The 11101-nt window shown below is 41.2% G+C and overlaps 1 protein-coding gene and 1 long non-coding RNA gene across 2 annotated transcripts; both read right to left on the bottom strand.

The window, feature by feature from the left end:
* Positions 1-2830: 2830 nt before the first annotated feature.
* LOC138674011 (protein kinase C delta type-like) lies at positions 2831-4300 on the bottom strand. Its single transcript, XM_069761995.1, has 3 exons — positions 4175-4300; positions 3734-3862; positions 2831-3379 (listed from the first exon to the last, which is right to left on the bottom strand). Exons 1-3 carry the CDS (start codon positions 4250-4252, stop codon positions 3218-3220), a joined length of 369 nt encoding a protein of 122 aa, XP_069618096.1. The 5' UTR covers positions 4253-4300; the 3' UTR covers positions 2831-3217.
* Positions 4301-4593: 293 nt separating this feature from the next.
* LOC138674012 (uncharacterized) lies at positions 4594-10773 on the bottom strand. The gene is made up of 4 exons (XR_011320428.1): positions 10631-10773; positions 10296-10489; positions 9853-9944; positions 4594-4635 (listed from the first exon to the last, which is right to left on the bottom strand). It is a non-coding gene; the product is annotated as an uncharacterized lncRNA (long non-coding RNA).
* Between the last annotated feature and the right edge of the window lie 328 nt (positions 10774-11101).

Below are 11101 nucleotides of genomic sequence, written 5' to 3' on the forward strand. Positions count from 1 at the left end.
ATTTTACATAGCAAAGCATTATAGCTTTAAATGCTATGATTAAAAAAAAAAAAAAATACTGGCCTCCTCCACCCCTAAATAGCCAGCCATCGCACACCTTATTTCCCCGTCGCCCACAACATCTCTATGAGTTGTTATGAAGGAGGAGGAAAAGTGTAACTACAGTCACCGGTAATCACCGGTAAATATAATTATTTAACACAGCAAAGCAATATAGCTTTAAATGCTATGATTTAAAAAAAAAAAAAACTGGCCTCCTACACCCCTAAATAGCCAGCCATCGCACACCTTATTTCCCCGTCGCCCACAACATCTCTGTGAGTTGTTATGAAGGAGGGGGAAAAGTGTAACTACAGTCACCAGTAATCACCGGTAAATATAATTATTTTACATAGCAAAGCATTATAGCTTTAAATGCTATGATTAAAAAAAAAAAAAAAAACTGGCCTCCTCCACCCCTAAATAGCCAGCCACCGCACACCTTATTTCCCCGTCGCCCACAACATCTCTATGAGTTGTTATGAAGGAGGGGGAAAAGTGTAACTACAGTCACCGGTAATCACCGGTAAATATAATTATTTTACATAGCAAAGCAATATAGCTTTAAATGCTATGATTAAAAAAAAAAAAACTGGCCTCCTCCACCCCTAAATAGACAGCCATCGCACACCTTATTTCCCCGTCACACAAGACAGCTCAATGAGTTGTTATGAAGGAGGGGGAAAAGTGTAACTACAGTCACCGGTAATCACCGGTAAATATAATTATTTTACATAGCAAAGCAATATAGCTTTAAATGCTATGATTAAAAAAAAAAAAAATGGCCTCCTCCACCCCAAAATAGCCAGCCATCGCACACCTTATTTCCCCATCGCCCAAGACAGTTTAATGAGTTGTTATGAAGGAGGGGGAAAAGTGTAACTATACTCACTGGTAGTCACCGGTAAATATAATTATTTAACACAGCAAAGCAATATAGCTTTAAATGCTATGATTTAAAAAAAAAAAAAAAAAACTGGCCTCCTCCACCCCTAAATAGCCAGCCATCGCACACCTTATTTCCCCGTCGCCCACAACATCTCTGTGAGTTGTTATGAAGGAGGGGGGAAAGTGTAACTACAGTCACCGGTAATCACCGGTAAATATAATTATTTTACATAGCAAAGCATTATAGCTTTAAATGCTATGATTAAAAAAAAAAAAAAAACTGGCCTCCTCCACCCCTAAATAGCCAGCCATCGCACACCTTATTTCCCTGTCGCCCAAGACAGCTCAATGAGTTGTTATGAAGGAGGGGGAAAAGTGTAACTACAGTCACCGGTAATCACCGGTAAATATAATTATTTTACATAGCAAAGCAATATAGCTTTAAATGCTATGATTAAAAAAAAAAAAATGGCCTCCTCCACCCCAAAATAGCCAGCCATCGCACACCTTATTTCCCCATCGCCCAAGACAGTTCAATGAGTTGTTATGAAGGAGGGGGAAAAGTGTAACTATACTCAATGGTAGTCACCGGTAAATATAATTATTTAACACAGCAAAGCAATATAGCTTTAAATGCTATGATTTAAAAAAAAAAAAAAAACTGGCCTCCTCCACCCCTAAATAGCCAGCCATCGCACACCTTATTTCCCCGTCGCCCACAACATCTCTGTGAGTTGTTATGAAGGAGGGGGGAAAGTGTAACTATAGTCACCGGTAATCACCGGTAAATATAATTATTTTACATAGCAAAGCATTATAGCTTTAAATGCTATGATTAAAAAAAAAAAAAAAACTGGCCTCCTCCACCCCTAAATAGCCAGCCATCGCACACCTTATTTCCCTGTCGCCCAAGACAGCTCAAAGAGTTGTTATGAAGGAGGGGGAAAAGTGTAACTACAGTCACCGGTAATCACCGGTAAATATAATTATTTTACATAGCAAAGCAATATAGCTTTAAATGCTATGATTAAAAAAAAAAAAAAACTGGCCTCCTCCACCCCTAAATAGCCAGCCATCGCACACCTTATTTCCCCGTCGCCCACAACATCTCAATGAGTTGTTATGAAGGAGGGGGAAAAGTGTAACTACAGTCACCGGTAGTCACCGGTAAATATAATTATTTAACACAGCAAAGCAATATAGCTTTAAATGCTATGATTAAAAAAAAAAAAAAAAAAACTGGCCTCCTCCACCCCTAAATAGCCAGCCATCGCACACCTTATTTCTCTGTCACCCAAGACAGCTCAATGAGTTGTTATGAAGGAGGGGGAAAAGTGTAACTACAGTCACCGGTAATCACCGGTAAATATAATTATTTTACATAGCAAAGCAATATAGCTTTAAATGCTATGATTAAAAAAAAAAAAAAAAAAACTGGCCTCCTCCACCCCTAAATAGCCAGCCATCTCACACCTTATTTCCCCGTCGCCCAAGACAGCTCAATGAGTTGTTATGAAGGAGGGGGAAAAGTGTAACTCTACTCACTGGTAGTCACCGGTAAATATAATTACTTAACACAGCAAAGCAATATAGCTTTAACTGCTATGATTTAAAAAAAAAAACTGGCCTCCTCCACCCCTAAATAGCCAGCCATCGCACACCTTATTTCCCCGTCGCCCAAGGCAGCTCAATGAGTTGTTCTGGAAGAGGGGGAAAAGTGTAATTATACTCACCGGTAATCACCGGGAAATATAATTATTTTACATAGCAAAGCAATATAGCTTTAAATGCTATGATTAAAAAAAAAAAAAAATCTGGCCTCCTCCACCCCTAAATAGCCAGCCATCGCACACCTTATTTCCCCGTCGCCCACAACATCTCTATGAGGTGCTATGGAGGAGGGGGAAAAGTGTAGTTATTGTCACCGATAGTCACCGGTAAATATAACTAGAAGGTTTCTTATCTCTTATGTAGTATATATACAGTGTAACACTATACATATAGTATCATAAGGCTCTGATTGTCAGGGGCATGTAGTGTGCATGGTATTCCCAGGCACATCATAATGCCACACATGAAAGCCCCCACTGGGCACTTACCTCCTTACCTCATCCATCTTTGTGGCCATTCTTTTGAACAGGGATATCTTTGGTGTTCTTCTGGAGTCCTGATCCTTGCTTGGGTCCTGACAATTTTCATTCCTGATTGCCGAGGTCCTGCTTCTCCATCCAGATCTTCTTCATTTTGATGTTCTTCTTGGGTCTCAGGACGACAGCTTGCTCTGATGGTATTAAAGAGCTGGTGGATGGTTTGGGGTTTTCCAGCTGATGTTGGTAAATGAGAACCCCGTGAATAAGGCCTGGTGGTCTGCTGAGAGGGCTGAGTTGTTAGCCTCTGCTGCTTCCAGAATTTGAAGATTGAATGGTCTGGAGCCGCGCTGGATGTTGCTTGGCTGTAAGATAAAAAGAAAGCACAAGAAGGTGAATACAGAACAGTCTATAGTAAAGTTCAGGTAAGCTAGAGGCCTCTACATATGTCATCCAATGATCGGCAGATTTTATCACTATCTGCCAATCGATTAACATGTATGGGGGCTTCCAATCTCTCCACAAACAAACTTGACCCCAGATTTATTAGACTTGTAAATGAATTATTAGTGGCATAAGCCTCATCCCAGCATAGCATGAAGGCTCAGGCCAGCCCCAATCACTCTTATTAGTAACATTATGAATTTGGAAAAAGAGATTAAAGCTGTGTGAAACTATAAATCTATGCGTCTATATAAAACATCTCTTCTAATACTTACTGGCACAGGAACGTGTGGCGGACACATTCTAAGGGATTCCACTGAGTCCCAGTCAATACGCTGGAAAAACCTATGGGCTCTGATGTTACCGTTGACTCCAAGGCGCCTGGCAGGATCTTCTCGGAGGAGCTGCAAAAGAAGAAAAAAACATTTACATTTACAGTATATAACAGATCCCTAAATAAAATAAAAAAAATATTTAATGATAAAAAAAACCCTATATATTAGTGTTTTTCTTCTGAAATCTAGACTACCACATGACAGGTAATATATTCCATTACTACATCCCTACAATACATTGAACACGTAAACATTTGATCTACAATGAGGAAGATTTACTCCCTTCCACCAACGGAGCAAAATAAAACAGTAAATAACAGATAACATCACAGTTAATCACACAATAACATACCAGTAATATAACTTATATCATGTACTGACCTTTTTAATGATGTCCTTCGCCTCCTTGCTGGAAGCACTGAAGAGTCCTCGATGGTATTTGGACCTGCTGGTAATCATAATGTTTAAAATGATGCCAAATGCGTACCAGTCTACCCCAGCATTGTACTCATCCGCAGCCAGCATCTCAGGAGCCATGAAGCCTGGTGTCCCAGCGTATTCGGTGGCTGTCCGGTCGCCATAGATGTTCTCAAGTGCCAGTCCGAAGTCGGCAATCTTTAAATGGCCCGTCGCCGCCACCAAGATGTTAGAAGGCTTGAGATCTCTGTGAGGAAGAAGACAAATGGATTCTTATCAGTGTGCGCTCCATAATTATCAGTAATGCTGTGTATAGTTATAGGCACCACTGGGGTTGGAGGATTAGATGGATTTCTAGTTACCGGTGGATGATGCCCTTAGAATGCAGGTGTTGGATTCCGCACACAAGTTCTGCGGCATAGAATCTGGCACAAAGAAAAGAAGAGAAAATAGTAGTGAGTGACTGAGAAACTCAGAAATATATACCGCTCAGTAGACTAGACAGGCAGAACGTTTCAGGATTTTATGCTTATTATAAATTGTAAAAATATAAATAAAATAATAATAATAATAATAATAAATTTGGCATGTTTACTATATATGCATATATTTATATTATTATTATTATTATTGTCCAGTAGGGTAGTCACATATATACTGGTTATATTGCACCTGGACCTGCTCATCTGAATACTAGGAACACAGGTATTAATGGACAGTCTCAATATTAACCCCTTCACCCCAAAGCCTGTTTTCACCTAAGTGACAGGGCCAATTTTTACAATTCTGACCACTGTCACTTTATGAGGTCATAACTCTGAAACGCTTCAACGGATCCTGGTGATTCTGACACTGTTTTCTCGTGACATATTGTACTTCATGATAGTGGTAAAACTTCTTCGATATGACTTGCATTTATTTGTGAAAAAAACAAAAATTTGTCGGAAATTATGAAAATTTAGCAATTTTCAAACTCTTAGTTTTTATGCCCTTAAATTAGAGAGTTATATCACATAATATAGTTAATAAACAACATTTCCCACATGTCTGCTTTACATCAGCACAATTTTGGAAACATAACTTTTTTTTGTTAGGACGTTATAAGGGTTAAAAGTTGACCAGCGATTTCTCATTTGTGCAACAAAATTTGCAAAACCATTTTTTTACGGACCACCTCACACTTGAAGTGACTTTGAGGGGTCTATATGACAGAAAATGCCCAAAAGTGACACCATTCTAAAAACTGCACCCCTCAAGGTTCTCAAAACCACATTCAAAAAGTTTATTAACCCTTCAGGTGCTTCACAGGAATTTTTTGAATGTTTAAAAAAATTGAACATTTAACTTTTTTTCACAAAATTTTTACTTCAGGTCCAATTTGTTTCATTTTACCAAGGGTAACAGGAGAAATTGGACCACAAAATTCGTTGTACAATTTGTCCTGAGTACGCCGATACCCCATATGTGGGAGTAAACCACTGTTTGGGCACATGGCAGAGCTCGGAAGGGAAGGAGCGCCATTTGACTTTTCAATGCAAGATTTGCTGGAATTGAGATCGGAGCCCATGTCACGATTGGAGAGCCCCTGATGTGCCTAAACAGTGGAAACCCCCACAAGTGACACCATTTTGGAAAGTAGACCCCCTAAGGAACTAATCTAGATGTGTGGTGAGCACTTTGAACCTCCAAGTGCTTCACAGAAGTTTATAATGTAGAGCCGTAAAAAAAAAATTTTTATTAATTTTCACAAAAAATGATCTTTTTGCCCCAAATGTTTTATTTTCCCAAGGGTAAAAGGATAAATTGGACCCCAAAAGTTGTTGTGCAATTTGTCCTGAGTACGTCGATACTTCATATATGGGGATAAACCACTGTTTGAGCGCATGGCAGAGCTCGGAAGGGAAGGAGTGCCATTTGACTTTTCAATGCAAAATTGGCTGGAATTGAGATCGGACGCCATGTCGCATTTGGAGAGCCCCTGACGTGCCTTAATAGTGGAAACCCCCCACAAGTGACCCCATTTTGGAAAGAAGACCCCCTAAGGAACTTATCTAGATGTGTGGTGAGCACTTTTAACCCCCAATTGTTTCACTAAAGTTTAGAATGTAGCATTGTGAAAATTAAAAAATCATTATTTCTTTCCACAAAATGATGTTTTAGCCCGCAATTTTTTTTTCCCAAGGGTAACAGGAGAAATTGGACCCCAAAAGTTGTTGTCCAACTTGTCCTGAGAACGCTGATACCCCATATGTTGGGGGGAACCACTGTTTGGGTGCACGGCAGAGCTCGGAAGGGAAGGAGCGCCATTTGAAATGCAGACTTAGATGGATTGGTCTGCAGGCGTCATGTTGCATTTGCAGAGCCCCTGATGTACCTAAACAGTAGAAACCCCCCACAAGTGACCCCATATTGGAAACTAGACCCCCCAAGGAACTTATCTAGATGTGTTGTGAGAGCTTTGAACCAACAAGTGTTTCCCTACAGTTTATAACGCAGAGCCGTGAAAATAAAAAATATTTTTTTTTCCACGAAAATGATATTTTATCCCCTATGTTTTTATTTTCCCAAGGGTAACAGGACAAATTGGACCCCAAAAGTTTTTGTCCAACTTGTCCTGAGAACGCTGATACCCCATATGTTGGGGGGAACCACTGTTTGGGTGCACGGCAGAGCTCGGAAGGGAAGGAGCGCCATTTGAAATGCAGACTTAGATGGATTGGTCTGTAGGCGTCATGTTGCATTTGCAGAGCCCCTGATGTACCTAAACAGTAGAAACCCCCCACAAGTGACCCCATATTGGAAACTAGACCCCCCAAGGAACTTATCTAGATGTGTTGTGAGAGCTTTGAACCAACAAGTGTTTCACTACAGTTTATAACGCAGAGCCGTGAAAATAAAAAATATTTTTTTTTCCACGAAAATGATATTTTATCCCCTATGTTTTTATTTTCCCAAGGGTAACAGGACAAATTGGACCCCAAAAGTTGTTGTCCAACTTGTCCTGAGAACGCTGATACCCCATATGTTGGGGGGAACCACTGTTTGGGCACACAGGAGAACTCGGAAGGGAAGGAGCCCTGTTTTACTTTTTCAAAGCAGAATTGGCTGGAATTGAGATCGGACGCCATGTCGCGTTTGGAGAGCCCCTGATGTGCCTAAACAGTGGAAACCCCCAATTATAACTGAAACCCTAACCCCAACCCTAACCCTAGCCCTAACCCTAACCCTAGCCCTAGCCCTAACCCTAGCCCTAACCCTAGCCCTAACCCTAGCCCTAACCCTAGCCCTAGCCCTAACCCTAGCCCTAACCCTAGCACTAATGGGAAAATGGAAATAAATACATTTTTTTACATTTTATTATTTTTCCCTAACTAAGGGGGTGATGAAGGGGGGTTTGATTTACTTTTATAGCGTTTTTTTGGCGGATTTTTATGATTGGCAGCTGTCACACACTAAAAGACGCTTTTTATTGCAAAAAATAGTTTTTGCATCACCACATTTTGAGAGCTATAAATTATCCATATTTTGGCCCACAGAGTCATATGAGGTCTTGTTTTTTGCGGGACGAGTTGACGTTTTTATTGGTAACATTTTCGGGCAGATGACATTTTTTGATCGCTTTTTATTCCGATTTTTGGGAGGCGGAATGAACAAAAACCAGCAATTCCTGAATTTCTTTTAGGGGGGGCGTTTATACCGTTCCACGTGTGGTAAAATGGATAAAGCAGTTTTATTCTTCGGGTCAGTACGATTACAGCGATACCTCATTTATGTAATTTTTTTTATGTTTTGGCGCTTTTACACAATAAAAACTATTTTATATAAAAAAATAATTGTTTTTGCATCGCATTATTCTGAGAGCTATAACTTTTTTATTTTTCTGCTGATGATGCTGTATGGCGGCTTTTTTTTTGCGGGACAAGATGACGTTTTCAGCGGTACCATGGTTATTTATATCCGTCGTTTTGATCGCGTGTTATTCCACTTTTTGTTCGCCTGTATGATAATAAAGCGTTGTTTTTTGCCTTGTTTTTTTTTTTTTTTTTTTGCTGTGTTCACTGAAGGGGTTAACTAGTGGGACAGTTTTATAGAGCGGGTCGTTACGGACGCGGCGATACCAAATATGTGTACATTTATTGTTTTTTTTTTTTTTTTACATAAATAAATGGATTTATTGGGAAATGTTTTTTTTTTGGGGGGGGGGATTTTTTTTTATTTTTTTTTACACATTCTATTTTTTTTTTTTTTTACTTTCTAACATTGTCCCAGGGTGGGACATCTCTGTATTAGATTAGATCATTGATCTGACACTGTGCATAGCACACTGTCAGATCAACGATCTGACATGCAGTTTAGCTGGCTTTCCAGCGCCTGCTCTCAGCAGGCGCCGGCTAGCCAGGTCACTTCATGACCCGGAAGGAGTCCGGCAGCCATCTTGGATCCGGGGACTCCTTCCGGGTCAGCGGAGCAACGCGATCTCATTGCGTTGCTCCGGTGGGAGAGCGCAGGGAGCCCCCGTCCCTGCGCGATCCCCCTCTATGCCGCTGTCACTACTGACAGCGGCATCAGAGGGGTTAAATGCCCGCGATCGGCGATAGCGCCGATCGTGGGCATTGCTGCGGGGTGTCAGCTGTCATATACAGCTGACCCCCGCACCCGATCACCGCGGCGCTCAGCGCGAGACCGCGGTGATCGGTGCGCCGTACTAGTACTGCTGCTGGCACTAATGCAGTGCCGGCAGCGCAGTACTAGTACGGCGCATGTCGCGAAGGGGTTAAAGAAAAAACAATGACTCTTAAAAGTGCAACATATCCACCAATCACTTTTTTTCTCTTCTCCTTTAAGTATATAGCTTTTTATTTGTAACTCGATTCATCTTGTTTATTTTTAGATTTTTTATGGAGAGCGGCCTGGCATATGTATAGTGTCCGCAGTTGGGTACTGCACATCTACCCACTATTGACTGAATGAGGGTCAGATGTGCAGCCCCCGACCGCGGCCACTATACAGTAGATCAAACTCTGCTGTCCAGTTCCGTAACTGGTCAGATCCAGTCACTGCCGACACGGTAAAGAGCTGACAGTCGGGGGTGGAGAGAGAAGGAAGGATTGTATACGGCACACCAACCAGATACAATCCTTCTCTCTCTACTACGGCTGCTCTCACCAGCGGGATTGGCGCCCACCTGTGGTTTTCATCATACCCAGCCTCATTTGGACAGAATTGCTGCCACGTTTGAAGCTCCCTGACCCTCTCTCCTCGACTGTCCGTGTGCCGGGTGTTGCATGGACACCTATCAGACATTGATGACCTATCCAAGTAGTGGACAACCTCACTAAGTTCCTCTTGCCTTTAGGGGTACACAACTGTTACTATTACACTGTAAATGTATCTAAAAAATAATGCGTCACATCACTATAGTGATTGAGGATGAGCTGCGATACCGTACACAATCTGTGGACAGGTGTGGTGCTAGTTATGGCGGAAAAAAAGAGCCATATTTTTCTAAGTGTTCCACTAGTAACATCCCTGTGAATGGAAGATATGAAGTTATTGGGACCTTAGGGCCAACAATCTAATCAATCTAGTCAGTCTCATTTATACAATGCATAGCTGTATGACTTAGACTATGGCTACTGTACCGTGCACTGGGGACGTCCAGACATCCTTTCCTCATCAGGAGATGGTGGAATTCTCCGCAGGTGACATACTCCATTCCAAGAAGAACAAGCTCCTGTGAGACAAGACGTAGATGTCAGTCGTGTGATAAAGTCATTGTAGCATCTATACATTTACTAACTCTCAATAATCAGATATTTCTTCTCCATAGTGATGGACATTCTGATGAGAGTGAAATGTGGATTTTCCTTAGATCCCATAGCTTTTGTGATCGATCTGTATTCCACTTACTCATGAAGCTATAGTTACACAATAATAGCAATAATGATACTTTATTCATTTTACCATGTGTTTATTGGTTATTCTAAGCATACACATATAGAAGATATATCTACATATGTAGAATGTGATGGGCTAAATGTACGGCATTACTTTTCACTGTAATGTTGACTTCTGCATTTCTCACCATTGTGAAGTGCTCATTAAGAATGACATCCATAGGGGTGGACAAATGACTTCAGATTTTGGGAGCCAGTTGGACCACTCCAAGATTTTCCATAGACTTCAATAAGATACCCAAAAAGTTACCCGACAGCATCATATTTCTAGGCACATTGCCTGGTTCCCAGGGTTTGTCCAGTGTTCCCACAGTAGGTGAAGCTACACATACAAGGAGCAGGACATTAAAATGTTTTCAATGCTGAAATGTTAACACCATATGTACATGTGGATATGTTTTGTGCAGATAGATGAGTGACCTTTATGGTTTATCCAATATTAATGAACCGGTCACAATTTTACCTTGGTCTGAAAGGCGAATGTGCCATGAAGAAGGAAGGGGCTGCCAGATGCAAGTTGTAACACACGCCGCTCCACCATCGCGCGCTCCTCTCCTTCAGCTAGCAGGTTCCTCTTTGTGATGACTTTTACTGCAAATTGCTGGCGGGTATATTTATCTACCGCCAGCACCACCTAGAAAACAATGGTCATTAGTTGGTGAGTTTCATTGTCCAGCCTTGGGGCACAAGTCTGCAGTGTCTTTATGTGACTGCAGACTAGTGAGGATTCTTCAGTATCAGAAGCGGGTGGTCATTTATCCGGCCTCACTCAATTCACTTGTATTGAGCAAGGCTGTACACGTCTCGTCAGCACGTGACCACAGGTATGCAAATTGTATACCTGCACCTATGGGGAGCCAAGAGGAACTGGCACCACAACAATAATGAATAATGATATTGTGTCGTACACCCAAAAATTGTAATGAGAACAAAA

The sequence above is a fragment of the Ranitomeya imitator genome, chromosome 4, assembly GCF_032444005.1.
Source record: "Ranitomeya imitator isolate aRanImi1 chromosome 4, aRanImi1.pri, whole genome shotgun sequence".
NCBI lineage: Eukaryota > Metazoa > Chordata > Amphibia > Anura > Dendrobatidae > Ranitomeya > Ranitomeya imitator.